We start from the raw sequence: 14,722 nt of genomic DNA on the forward strand, positions 1-14,722 counted from the left end.
CCTGTCATACCAATGATGCATTCTAAGAGTGATGTTTGTGGAGAAGTTTAAACTCTGTCAACATGTTTAATAGAATTTTTTAACAGCCAGGATTCAGTGAAGGAAACTGCACGGTACAAATACTACTTTAATTTTTGAGCACTTCAGTACAATTAGCTAGTAAAATACACTTGAAACCGCACTATGAGGTCCCAGGTTAGTGGATGAATCATCAATCTTTCTGCCTTTCTTTTTATTTCTTTTTTTTAACTTTAATATAATTTATTGTCAAGTTGGCTAACATACAGTGTATACAGTGTGCTCTTGGTTTTGGGGGTAGATTCTCATAATTCATCACTTATATACAACACGCAGTGCTCATCCCAAGTGCCCTCCTCAATGCCCATCATCAATCTTTTTGCCTTTCTTTTTATTTCTAACTGGACCACATAAGAGAGGGCAAGGGTCATGGTTAATTCATTATTGTGTCCTCCTTTGTGCTTTAAATATAAGCTGCTCAGTAAATACTAAGAAACAAGCCAACAAACATTTTTTATTTTGTCTCCTATATTTCACAAACTATACAGTAATTCTTTGGGTGCTTTATGACTTCATTTTCCCCAAAGAAAGTTTTTGAAATGAAAAGTTCCTAAGGGTTAGGATAGCTAGAGAAGCCCCAAATTTAAAACAAAACAAAACAAAAACTTTCTAGAAAAAGACCATTGCATAACAATGTGGCTTGACAAACAGCTTGTACGTGCCTTTTTGCGAACGTTTTTGGGGCTCTCGGAGTTTTTTGATTTTTGTTTTATTTTAGAAAAAGAGTGTGTGTGAGTGGGAGAGAGAGCAGAGGGGGAGAGAGAGAAAGAAAGAGAGGGAGGGAGGGAGAAAGAATGAATCCCAAGCAGGCTCCATGGTCACTGGTTCAGCATGAGTCAAACATGGGGCTCAATCCCAAGACCCTGGGATCATGACCAAGAGTCAGACGCTCAACCAACTGAGCAACCCAGGTACCCTGCAAACCTTTTTGTCTAATCTTCAAACATGTTTAAATTTTAACTTAAAAAAAAAAAAACCAAGCTAATAGCATCTCTTTAAAATATTTAATCTTTTCTGGCTTTCTCAATTTTAAGTTCTTATTCATGTATTTCTGTTCATTGATTGTAATGCTTGAGATTTACTTAAATTTTTTTTCTTGAAAAAACACTGCTAATTACTGGGAGATTATTACTTCATTTGCAAAACTGTGATTAATACCGCTGGAGAGAAATCTCTTGTTTGTACATTATTACAGCACCAACTGTGAGTTTTGAAATGAAGACACACTCATTATGAATTAAGTTCTTGAGATCCTGATATTTTCTTGCTAACCCATCTATTTATCATGTACACATTTTCTTTTTTTTTTTTTTTTTTTTTTTTTTTTTTTTTTTTTGCTTTGTATTTTTGCTTTATTTCTTTTTTTTTTTTTTTTTTTTTTTATTTTTTATTTTTTTATTTATTTTTTTTTTTTTATTTATTTTTTTTTTAATATGAAATTTATTGACAAATTAGTTTCCATACAACACCCAGTGCTCATCCCAAAAGGTGCCCTCCTCAATACCCATCACCCACCCTCTCCTCCCTCCCACCCCCCATCAACCCTCAGTTTGTTCTCAGTTTTTAAGAGTCTCTTATACTTTGGCTTCTCCCACTCTAACCTGTTTTTTTTTTTTTTTTTTCCTTCCCCTCCCCCATGGGTTCCTGTTAAATTCTCAGGGTCCACATAAGAGTGAAACCATATGGTATCTGTCTTTCTCTGTATGGCTTATTTCACTTAGCATCACACTCTCCAGTTCCATCCACGTTGCTACAAAAGGCCATATTTCATTTTTTCTCATTGCCACGTAATATTCCATTGTGTATATAAACCACAATTTCTTTATCCATTCATCAGTTGATGGACATTTAGGCTCTTTCCATAATTTGGCTATTGTTGAGAGTGCTGCTATGAACATTGGGGTACAAGTGGCCCTATGCATCAGTACTCCTGTATCCCTTGGATAAATTCCTAGCAGTGCTATTGCTGGGTCATAGGGTAGGTCTATTTTTAATTTTCTGAGGAACCTCCACACTGCTTTCCAGAGCGGCTGCACCAATTTGCATTCCCACCAACAGTGCAAGAGGGTTCCCGTTTCTCCACATCCTCTCCAGCATCTGGAGTCTCCTGATTTGTTCATTTTGGCCACTCTGACTGGCGTGAGGTGATACCTGAGTGTGGTTTTGATTTGTATTTCCCTGATAAGGAGCGACGCTGAACATCTTTTCATGTGCCTGTTGGCCATCCGGATGTCTTCTTTAGAGAAGTGTCTATTCATGTTTTCTGCCCATTTCTTCACTGGGTTATTTGTTTTTCGGGTGTGGAGTTTGGTGAGCTCTTTATAGATTTTGGATACTAGCCCTTTGTCCGATATGTCATTTGCGAATATCTTTTCCCATTCTGTTGGTTGCCTTTTAGTTTTGTTGGTTGTTTCCTTTGCTGTGCAGAAGCTTTTTATCTTCATAAGGTCCCAGTAATTCACTTTTGCTTTTAATTCCCTTGCCTTTGGGGATGTGTCGAGTAAGAGATTGCTACGGCTGAGGTCAGAGAGGTCTTTTCCTGCTTTCTCCTCTAAGGTTTTGATGGTTTCCTGTCTCACATTTAGGTCCTTTATCCATTTTGAGTTTATTTTTGTGAATGGTGTGAGAAAGTGGTCTAGTTTCAACCTTCTGCATGTTGCTGTCCAGTTCTCCCAGCACCATTTGTTAAAGAGGCTGTCTTTTTTCCATTGGATGTTCTTTCCTGCTTTGTCAAAGATGAGTTGGCCATACGTTTGTGGGTCTAGTTCTGGGGTTTCTATTCTATTCCATTGGTCTATGTGTCTGTTTCTGTGCCAATACCATGCTGTCTTGATGATGACAGCTTTGTAGTAGAGGCTAAAGTCTGGGATTGTGATGCCTCCTGCTTTGGTCTTCTTCTTCAAAATTCCTTTGGCTATTCGGGGCCTTTTGTGGTTCCATATGAATTTTAGGATTGCTTGTTCTAGTTTCGAGAAGAATGCTGGTGCAATTTTGATTGGGATTGCATTGAATGTGTAGATAGCTTTGGGTAGTATTGACATTTTGACAATATTTATTTTTCCAATCCATGAGCAGGGAATGTCTTTCCATTTCTTTAAATCTTCTTCAATTTCCTTCATAAGCTTTCTATAGTTTTCAGCATACAGATCCTTTACATCTTTGGTTAGATTTATTCCTAGGTATTTTATGCTTCTTGGTGCAATTGTGAATGGGATCAGTTTCTTTATTTGTCTTTCTGTTGCTTCATTGTTAGTGTATAAGAATGCAACTGATTTCTGTACATTGATTTTGTATCCTGCAACTTTGCTGAATTCCTGTATCAGTTCTAGTAGACTTTTGGTGGAGTCTATCGGATTTTCCATGTATAATATCATGTCATCTGCAAAAAGCGAAAGCTTGACTTCGTCTTTGCCAATTTTGATGCCTTTGATTTCCTTTTGTTGTCTGATTGCTGATGCTAGAACTTCCAGCACTATGTTAAACAGCAGCGGTGAGAGTGGGCATCCTTGTCGTGTTCCTGATCTCAGGGAAAAAGCTCTCAGTTTTTCCCCGTTGAGGATGATGTTAGCTGTGGGCTTTTCATAGATGGCTTTTATGATCTTTAAGTATGTTCCTTCTATCCCGACTTTCTCAAGGGTTTTTATTAAGAAAGGGTGCTGGATTTTGTCAAAGGCCTTTTCTGCATCGATTGACAGGATCATATGGTTCTTCTCTTTTTTTTTGTTAATGTGATGTATCACGTTGATTGATTTGCGAATGTTGAACCAGCCCTGCATCCCAGGAATGAATCCCACTTGATCATGGTGAATAATTCTTTTTATATGCCGTTGAATTCGATTTGCTAGTATCTTATTGAGAATTTTTGCATCCATATTCATCAGGGATATTGGCCTGTAGTTCTCTTTTTTTACTGGGTCTCTGTCAGGTTTAGGAATCAAAGTAATACTGGCTTCATAGAATGAGTCTGGAAGTATTCCTTCCCTTTCTATTTCTTGGAATAGCTTGAGAAGGATAGGTATTATCTCTGCTTTAAACGTCTGGTAGAACTCCCCTGGGAAGCCATCTGGTCCTGGACTCTTATTTGTTGGGAGATTTTTGATAACCGATTCAATTTCTTCACTGGTTATGGGTCTGTTCAAGCTTTCTATTTCCTCCTGATTGAGTTTTGGAAGAGTGTGGGTGTTCAGGAATTTGTCCATTTCTTCCAGGTTGTCCAGTTTGTTGGCATATAATTTTTCATAGTATTCCCTGATAATTGTTTGTATCTCTGAGGGATTGGTTGTAATAATTCCATTTTCATTCATGATTTTATCTATTTGGGTCATCTCCCTTTTCTTTTTGAGAAGCCTGGCTAGAGGTTTGTCAATTTTGTTTATTTTTTCAAAAAACCAACTCTTGGTTTCGTTGATCTGCTCTACAGTTTTTTTAGATTCTATATTGTTTATTTCTGCTCTGATCTTTATTATTTCTCTTCTTCTGCTGGGTTTAGGCTGCCTTTGCTGTTCTGCTTCTAGTTCCTTTAGGTGTGCTGTTAGATTTTGTATTTGGGATTTTTCTTGTTTCTTGAGATAGGCCTGGATTGCAATGTATTTTCCTCTCAGGACTGCCTTCGCTGCGTCCCAAAGCGTTTGGATTGTTGTATTTTCATTTTCGTTTGTTTCCATATATTTTTTAATTTCTTCTCTAATTGCCTGGTTGACCCACTCATTCGTTAGTAGGGTGTTCTTTAACCTCCATGCCTTTGGAGGTTTTCCAGACTTTTTCCTGTGGTTGAGTTCAAGCTTCATAGCATTGTGGTCTGAAAGTATGCATGGTATAATTTCAATTCTTGTAAACTTATGAAGGGCTGTTTTGTGACCCAGTATGTGATCTATCTTGGAGAATGTTCCATGTGCACTCGAGAAGAAAGTATATTCTGTTGCTTTGGGATGCAGCGTTCTAAATATATCTGTCAAGTCCATCTGATCCAATGTCTCATTCAGGGCCCTTGTTTCTTTATTGATCGTGTGTCTAGATGATCTGTCCATTTCTGTAAGTGGGGAGTTAAAGTCCCCTGCAATTACCACATTCTTATCAATAAGATTGCTTATGTTTATGAGTAATTGTTTTATATATTTGGGGGCTCCGGTATTCGGCGCATAGACATTTATAATTGTTAGCTCTTCCTGATGGATAGACCCTGTAACTATTATATAATGTCCTTCTTCATCTCTTGTGACAGCCTTTAATTTAAAGTCTAGTTTGTCTGATATAAGTATGGCTACTCCAGCTTTCTTTTGGCTTCCAGTCGCATGATAAATAGTTCTCCATCCCCTCACTCTCAATCTAAAGGTGTCCTCAGGTCTAAAATGAGTCTCTTGTAGACAGCAAATAGATGGGTCTTGTTTTTTTATCCATTCTGATACCCTATGTCTTTTGGTTGGTGCATTTAATCCATTTACATTCAGTGTTATTATAGAAAGATACGGGTTGAGAGTCATTGTGATGTCTGTATGATTTATGCTTGTAGTGATGTCTCTGGGACTTTGTCTCACAGGGTCCCCCTTAGGATCTCTTGTAGGGCTGGTTTAGTGGTGACAAATTCCTTCAGTTTTTGTTTGTTTGGGAAAACCTTTATCTCTCCTTCTATTCTAAATGACAGACTTGCTGGGTAAAGGATTCTCGGCTGCATATTTTTTCTGTCTAGCACCCTGAAAATCTCGTGCCAATTCTTTCTGGCCTGCCAAGTTTCAAAAGAGAGATCAGTCACGAGTCTTATAGGTCTCCCTTTATATGTGAGGGCACGTTTACCCCTTGCTGCTTTCAGAATTTTCTCTTTATCCTTGTATTTTGCCAGTTTCACTATGATATGTCGTGCAGAAGATCGATTCAAGTTACGTCTGAAGGGAGTTCTCTGTGCCTCTTGGATTTCAATGCCTTTTTCCTTCCCCAGTTCAGGGAAGTTCTCAGCTATGATTTCTTCAAGTACCCCTTCAGCACCTTTCCCTCTCTCTTCCTCCTCTGGGATACCAATTATGCGTATATTATTTCTTTTTAGTGTATCACTTAGTTCTCTAATTTTCCCCTCATACTCCTGGATTTTTTTATCTCTCTTTTTCTCAGCTTCCTCTTTTTCCATAACTTTATCCTCTAGTTCACCTATTCTCTCCTCTGCCTCTTCAAGCCGAGCTGTGGTGGTTTCCATTTTGTTATGCATTTCGTTTAAAGCGTTTTTCAGCTCCTCGTGACTGTTCCTTAGTCCCTTGATCTCTGTAGCAAGAGATTCTCTGCTGTCCTGTATACTGTTTTCAAGCCCAGCGATTAATTTTATGACTATTATTCTAAATTCACTTTCTGTTAAATTATTTAAATCCTTTTTGATCAGTTCATTAGCTGTTGTTATTTCCTGGAGATTCTTCTGAGGGGAATTCTTCCGCTTGGTCATTTTGGATAGTCCCTGGCGTGGTGAGGACCTGCAGGGCACTTCCCCTGTGTTGTGGTGTATAACTGGAGTTGGTGGGCGGGGCCGCAGTCAGACCTGATGTCTGCCCCCAGCCCACCGCTGGGGCCACAGTCAGACTGGTGTGTGCCTTCTCTTCCCCTCTCCTAGGGGCGGGATTCACTGTGGGGTGGTGTGGCCCGTCTGGGCTACTTGCACACTGCCAGGCTTGTGATGCTGGGGATCTGGCGTATTAGCTGGGGTGGGTAGGCAAGGTGCACGGGGGTAGGAGGGGCAGGCTTAGCTCGCTTCTCCTTAGGTGATCCTCTTCAGGAGGGGCCCCTCTTCCGTGGGCCTCTCGTCTGCGTTTGGCTCCGTCGACTCCGTTCTGCTAATCCTCTGGCGGTTTTCTGGGTTATTTAGGCAGGTGTAGGTGGAATCTAAGTGATCAGCAGGACGCGCGGTGAGCCCAGCGTCCTCCTAAGCCGCCATCTTGCCGCTTCAATCTCCATGTACACATTTTCTGAAGTAAATCTGGATTTGTGAAAAGCATGAGTGAGATTTAGTTATGCACAATGTAAGACAATTTTCAACAAAACACTCTTGACATGTAAATTTTATGAAAGTAAATGGACTTTAAAAATTATCAATCCTCTTAATTTCAAGTATATAATAAAACAGAACCATGGTTAAAATAGCCTGTGTATAGAAGGGGATGGTTTTAAGATAAAATCTTCAAAGAGACTCCCTTCTGCATTACATAATTGAAATATTTTCATAAAACCATCTACTACTTTAAATTCTGTATTAAGGAAAACCATTTAGTATCTTTATGGTGTCTCTTAAGTATTTCAATATTGTCATCTTCCTTTCGGTTTACCACTATATGTTTTATTCCCAGGTTGTCAAGAAGCTGCTGCTTAAAAAAAAAAAAAAAAAAAAAAAAAAAAAAGAACATCTTGAGCTGTTTACTGTTCTCTTTATTTCCAGAGTAATGTCATCCTCTTATTAGACACCACTAGCCGAGCCCTTCGACGTCTCATCCTCCCTTCCGAAGAGGTTACACCTAAGAAATCTTCCTGGTGGAACAAGGAGGAAGCTGTAAGGAATACCCAACTTGTCCAGCAAGTTGCCAAGGACTTCTGTAGTTTTCTACCTTAAAGATGCATGCATGGCCATTCTTCTCAGGGCCTTTTATTTACAGCACAAGAGAATTCTCTTATTGTGCGCTTGTAGATTTTAACGCAATATGAAAAGACACTGATACACATATAAGTAAGACACTGATACACATATAACTAACACCAATAGCTTTTTTTTGTATACATCGTATTCACATGAAGACTTGTCAGGACTGAGCTATAATAGTGATAGAGCTTCGTGGGCTTCTTGAGGGTGATATTCATGACAAATTCCTAATCATGCAGTCACTGAACTGTTTTTGAGTTAATATGTTTATGTTTTGGATTTATATGATAAACTGACAAGTATGACACCCGAGTGCACCTACTAGATGAATAAACATTTGAACTTATTAACTAAATTAAACTAGTAAATAAGTTTCAGGCCAACCCAAGAGAATTTATTCTGCCATTCAGAGAAAGGTAATGGATATAAAATACGACTTACCTTCTGCCCTGCAATACATAAGTCTTAAAAGACCATGGAAAGAAAAAAAAAAGAGAGATGTTTTTAAATGCCGTAAATACATCCAAATCTACAAAAAGCAGTATTTCCTTTATGTCTATATTATGGTATAAATTCCACAGTTACTTGCCAGATAGCATATTTATCTCTAACCAGTATTTGGCATTACTTTTTAAACTTTTATCCTAAAAGATGTTTTAGCACATAGTTCACAATAAATTTTGAATTGTATTTAAATCCACATCACCGTAAGAGCCTTGGAGTAAATAAAGAGGCGGCTTCTCACAGGATTACATGTTTTACATGTTGGAGAACTTTATTTAAGGGAAAGCAACTGAAGACACATGACTGCATCTCACACATTTAATGTGAATATTTTGTTTGGTTTTGTCTTTAGGAAACTTATAAAATGTGTAAAGAATTTTCGCACAAAAACTGGCTAGTATTCTACAAAGAAAATGGGTGAGTGCTTTGCTATAGAAGATTTAAACTGGGATCCTGAGTTTGCCCATTCTGTTTCCTCATTTAATTATACTTGCTTATTATAAAACCAATATAACCACATTACAAATATGCTATTGTAAAAGCAACTCATCCCACATTGCGAGAACATTTAAATCCAGACCTAAGAAAAGACAGTGCTCTTAATTTCAAAGTACCACCACTGCCAGCTTTGCGGTTATCAGCATCCATTATTTCTTCTTATGCATACCCCTACAGAGTTTAGAGTTTTATAGATCTGTTTTCTCAATTAACATTTCTCTTTATTATTATTTAGTCTTGAAAACATTCTCTTCAGGGTTGCATGAAGTATCATGAAATGACTGTGCCATTGTTACTCAATCGTTACCCTCATCATTTCCTTTCAGATAGTTTTCTTCTCCTCTTTCAGGAACAGCCTGACTGTGCTGGATGTTCTCGAAGGGCGAACACACACCATCTCACTTCCCATCGACCTCAAGACAGTCTTCCTTGTAGCGGAGGACAAGTGGCTTCTGGTGGAGAGTAGAACACACCAGTGGGTGGATTTACGTAGCGTCTCATAGAGCATTTACCCAGCATCCTTACTGTTCTGTCTTCCAGTCTGTCTTTTCACACACAGTTTCTGAATTTGGCATCTCTATAGGTGAAAGAAGAAGGGGAGGGAAAAAATGAAAACCAATTAAATATCACTTCACGGAGGAATCATGAAAGTGTTTCAGAGAATGACATTGAAATGAACAGTAGAAACATAATGACTTTTATGTCTGATCCATATTTCTTTGGATTTTTCCTATTAGTATATTGAGAATCCACTGTATTCTTACCAAACCAGAGATGCTTCAAAATAGATTTTTGATTTATCCTCTCTTCAGAGGGTCATAGTCTCTGCCCTAGAACTGTTGCCTTTTTGGAACTTCACAGAATTCACCCCTTAGAAGTTTCTTCTTCATTCTATCTTGGTTGCTCTTACTTAGTTATGTTCATGTTTGTGTTGCCTGCCACCATTGGACTATATACACTTCTTGAAGAAAGGGCCATTATATGCACTTGACATAAATAGGGTGCACAGTAAATTTTAAGTCCCCCTCTCTCACACATTACCTCTACTGGCTAAATACAGACTCTCTCTTCCCCTCGGGTCACAAGCAGAAGTAGCCTGCTGCAAAAGATGTCTGCCTATTTATACATCCCTATTTTAGAAATCTTAAAAATAAGTAGATCAAGGGGATTACAGTGGTTACAATGGTTAGGGCTTCTGTCCCTCAGCTGGTCAGAAATCAGAGACCAGGCTCCCTCTTGACTGACTGACTGATGAAACAGTCATATCAATAGCGGGTCCCATGATACAGGGGTGGGGGTAGTTTCTCATTAGAATTGCTTTATTTATTTGTTTATTTATTTTATTATTATTATTGTTATTATTATTATTATTATTATTATTATTATTATTATTTTTGCAGCCCTTCCTCTTACAGGAAGTGTTAGATTTTGGCTCATATTTATTAGTGCATTGTTATTATGTGCTGCTCCTTATACACAGTATTGAGAAGTTATTTGTTAATTCATGAGGTAACTCAGAAACTACAAATTTTACTCTGAATATAAAAAAGAAGCCTTGGGGGAAAGGGGTAGAATTCTGATTTTTCATAGTCTGGACTCACAATTATTAAAAAAGAAGAACTTTTTTCACTTAGATGTTTTGTTTGTTTGCAGGAAATATCTTTTAACTAAGCCTGCACACATCGAATCTGAGGACAGCGGGGTTTGCCAGTTGTACGCATTGAAAGAGGAGCTGCCTAGCACAGGATTTGGAGTCATACAAGGTAAATCCCATGTTCTTTGTGTTTATGACTGTATGGGTACGTGCTTACAGTCCCCTAGAATCCTTTTAGAGCAGTAACATCAACATATGTTAAGTTCATACTAAAAGGGAAAGCTTAGTAACTACTTTAGAAATAGTAAATGAGAATCTACTCTTTTTTTAAGTTCTGTCATTGATTTTTCTAACAGAGAAATCAGAATTTTTATATACATTCAGGTGCCAAGTCTAATAGTCTTTTAGGGTAGCATCTTTTCTTTTTTTACACAGACCATTAGATGTCTACTTAATTCACCACAGTTTTGGGGGGTGAATAGTACTTATGGAAAAAATCTAAAACATACCATTACCAGCACTGGTTAGGGCAGTTTCACATCATTTCTTCAGGGTGCTATTAGTGATAATATGCATTGCTAATAAATTTTTTTAATGTTTATTTATTTTATTTATTTTTTAATATATGAAATTTATTGTCACATTGGTTTCCATACAACACCCAGTGCTCATCCCAAAAGATGCCCTCTTCAGTACCATCACCTACCCTCCCCTCCCTCCCACCCCCCCATCAACCGTCAGTTTGTTCTCAGTTTTTAAGAGTCTCTTAAGCGCTAATAAAATTTTGAATTCAGTAAATACTTGCATTCACTTAGAGAAGACACCTTGACTGTAAAAATGGAGTTTTCTCAAACAAAAGGCCATGAATATAATTAAACTGTTTTCTCTTTTTTAACTTGTGCTTTTCTATTTGAGTTGGCAAGAATGAAATCTTGCAAAAATTAATTCCTGGAGCATTGTAGGGGCATATGGTATCTAATGTTTCTCTGCCACTGCAGAAACAGATTTCAGCATACCTCATAAAATTTCAAGTGATCAACTATCATCTGAAAATCTAAGTTCAGCAGTGGGACAAAAGATTGCCTCTCCTAACCGAATTCTCTCAGATGAGACTAGTTATGCTACGGTTGTTGTCGGTTTCCCAGATCTCATGGTAAGCACCAGTATTTTCAATTATTTAATAGATGTTTTTTTTCTACTTGGTTTAGCCTCTAATCTATAAGGCTAGTTGAGGAGTGATTAAAAATGTAATGATATTCTGGTAAACATTTTAGATCAAGACTATATTCCAAATCAGTCATTAAAAAATGCATTCTACATAAAGAGTTTCATTGCTTTTTTAAAATTACCATTTATAGGGTAATGCAATTATATTGGTTCGTAAGGGAAAGCCCGTATTCTCTATACATGGGAGTTCATGTGATACAGTTAACTGCTTAACCTACTGATGGTAATTTTATATCATATTGTCTTGTTGTGTGCTCGTGTAATCTGTCAAGAGGAACATTGGAAACTTAACAAAATAACATGTCTTCCGGAATTTTTTAAAGTTAAATTTGTTGGGGTCTCATTACTGTCAATTAAATTTTTTCAACACTCACGAACATCTATTCACCTTCCGCTGAGTTTTGCTCTGACTTACTGTGTCTTTGCAGCATCCAGATTATGGTGATAGTCTCAACTTAATCTGCCTTAGATGGTCCCTCCTGCCATTACATACTGTTATGTGTAAAGAAGGGACTATTTGTAATTGACTTCAGGTGAAGCTAGGTCCCATCTTCCTCTGATGGAAATGTGGGAAAATGAAATATAAAGGTGATTTAAGTCCATGTTGCCATCTAATAACCTTAGAGGTAGCTCCATGTGTTTTGATTAAACATTTAATTTTCATAATTTCCTTTGTAGCTCTTATTTTTAAATAGAATCATTTAAAGATAAAAACATGGGCTCTGCATGATGGTACACCAATCTCACATAAGCTCAACTTTTTAATGTAATTAATGAATGATGAGTACTTCAGGGTATAAGGCATTTGAAATCCAAAACCCAGTGGATAATATGTGGCTTAGGATTTTGCCATATGTCTTCCTAATTATCAAGGAGAAAGCATTTGCTATGGTATTATATAACTGAAAATGAAACATGTTGTTGGAATATAGTGTCTACTGCAGCCTTGACTGAATGAGAGTTGTGTTTAGTATGCTTTCTTAATGAGTGCTGTCATCAATAGAGAAAATGCTAGAGCTATTTTTCTGAAGGTGGAATCCTTTAAAATACTGATCTTCCAATTGAAGAAACTAGTATAGAAATGTAATGTCACTATAAAGATTTAGAAAGTAAAAGTATTTTACACTGAGTATAAGACACCATTTGTATTAACCTTATAGGAATCCTTTATAGCCTGTAGGACTAGTAACCTTATTAAATTAAAAGGTCTATCCCCACTTCTCCCTCTCCTCTCTCTCTCTGCCCCTCCCCCCACTCAGGTCCTCTCTCTCCATCTCTCGAAATAAATAAATAAACATTAAAAAAAGCTCTATCTCCCCCTACTTAATATGGCACACAACATACAGGAGGTGTTCAGTGAATATTTGTTAAATGAAAGACTAGGGTCAGTTAAGGAGCCTTTCAACATTTTATGGTAACAGTCATACCTTTTAGGACCTAACACAAAAGTCAGGCATTGCACTATTCTAAAACCTTTCATGCATGATAATTAATTTTTAAAATAATTTTACAAGGTTTTATAGATGAAGAAGCAAACAGAGAAGATATATCTCCTGGGACACACAAATTATGGGTGAGGGAGCTGGGATTTGAAGTCAAGTGTGACTGACCCTCAAATCTGTATCCTTTCTCTTGTATCACAGTGCCTTCCTGCTTTTATGTGAGTTTCTTTTAATCCTTCATAAAGCTATCAATAAGGGGGTATGTCACCTCTCATTAACTTTTTATAGCATTATCAGAGGCACTTAAATTATTATAAGCTTATTATCACTTTCCTAACTTCATGCCACATAGTCACAAAAACCTATAGCAAATATCATCCTCAATAGTGAAACACTAAAAGCATTCCTTTTCATATCAAGAATAACACAAGGATACCCATTATCGCCACTTCTATTAAACATTGTACTGAGAATCTTAGACATAATCCATAACAAAATTTTTGATCAATTGAATTTCATCAAAATTTAAAGTTTTAGCTCTGTGAAAGACACTGTTAAGAGAATGAAAAGATAAGGCTGGGAAAAACTATTGGCAAATCACATTTCCAACAAAGGACTTGTATCTAGAACATATAAAGATTTCTTAAAACTCAAGAGCAAGTTGGAGCATCTGGTGGCTCAGTCGGTTAAGTGTCTGACTTCAGTTCAGGTCACAATCAGTTCAGTTCATGAGTTCAAGCCCCGCATTGGGCTCTGTGCTGACACTCAGAGCCTGCAGACTGCTTCAGATTCTATGTCTCCCTCTCTCTCTGCCCCTTTCCCGCTCATTCCCTCTCTCTCTCTCTCTCTCTCTCTCTCTCTCTCTCTCTCTCTCTCTCTCAAAACAAAATAAAACACCTCTAGAGCAAGAAAACAAATATTCCAATATAGAAAACGGGCAAATAGTGACCCAGTGTGAGGTATCAGAGGTCAGAGACTGAGCAGGTGAGGACATCCGTGATGGGGGAGGGTGTCGTCACTTGTGATGGGAATTCACTCCAGGCAGGATGCAGACGGTGCCCATGAAGAAGTAGAAGTAACATGGTGTAGGCGCCCAAGTAAGGCAAGGAGGGCATCCTTTCATGAGCGTAGCCCAGTGTGGACTGTCAGGACCAAGGAGAGTAAGGAGGGCATTTGCCCAGGAAGGAAGGTTAGTAATGGGATGGGATATGAGTCACATACAGTAGAACCGAGCTAGAAAGTAAATATATTAAAGATAATGAAATCTAGTTTCTCATTAGAAGGGAGTTTCAGATAAAGACTAAAATGAATCTCGTTGAATTGGAATTGGATTTATTTGTGTGAACTCACAGTTTTCAATATATTTAGATAGATATAGAAATAACTTTGGAGGTAAATGTGAAAAAAAAAGGGGGGGGGGGCAAAAGACTTAAACAGAGACTTTACCTAAGAGGATACAGAGATTAAGTACATGAAAAGATGTTCACCATCATTAGTCATTTAGGAAATGCAAATTAAAGTCATGATGAAAGGGACACCTTAACTGACGCAGTCAGTTAAGCATCCGACTTTGACTCAGGTCATGATCTCATGGTTCATGAGTTCAAGCCCTGCATTGAGCTCTGTGCTGACAGCTCAGAGCCTGGAGCCTGCTTCAGATTCTGTGTCTTCCCCTCTTTCTGCCTCTCCCCCACTCACACTCTGTCTCTCTCTCCTTCAAAAATAAATAAACATTAATTTTTTACTGACAATAAATTATAATAAAAAAATTAA

At 37.7% G+C, this 14,722-nt stretch overlaps 1 protein-coding gene across 4 annotated transcripts in view; it reads left to right on the forward strand.

The window, feature by feature from the left end:
- VWA8 (von Willebrand factor A domain containing 8) overlaps positions 1 to 14,722 on the forward strand; it is a 368,120-nt gene that overhangs the window by 246,253 nt on the left and 107,145 nt on the right. For 3 of the 4 annotated variants that reach the window (XM_045053514.1, XM_045053516.1, XM_045053512.1), the window contains exons 30-34: positions 7,487 to 7,597; positions 8,541 to 8,605; positions 9,036 to 9,161; positions 10,340 to 10,449; positions 11,279 to 11,433. In XM_045053514.1, coding sequence (XP_044909449.1) covers positions 7,487 to 7,597; positions 8,541 to 8,605; positions 9,036 to 9,161; positions 10,340 to 10,449; positions 11,279 to 11,433 — 567 coding nt within the window. The remainder of the gene's footprint in view (positions 1 to 7,486; positions 7,598 to 8,540; positions 8,606 to 9,035; positions 9,162 to 10,339; positions 10,450 to 11,278; positions 11,434 to 14,722) is intronic. The other variant, XM_045053513.1, reaches the window with a different exon arrangement.

The sequence above is a fragment of the Felis catus genome, chromosome A1 (assembly GCF_018350175.1).
Source record: "Felis catus isolate Fca126 chromosome A1, F.catus_Fca126_mat1.0, whole genome shotgun sequence".
NCBI lineage: Eukaryota > Metazoa > Chordata > Mammalia > Carnivora > Felidae > Felis > Felis catus.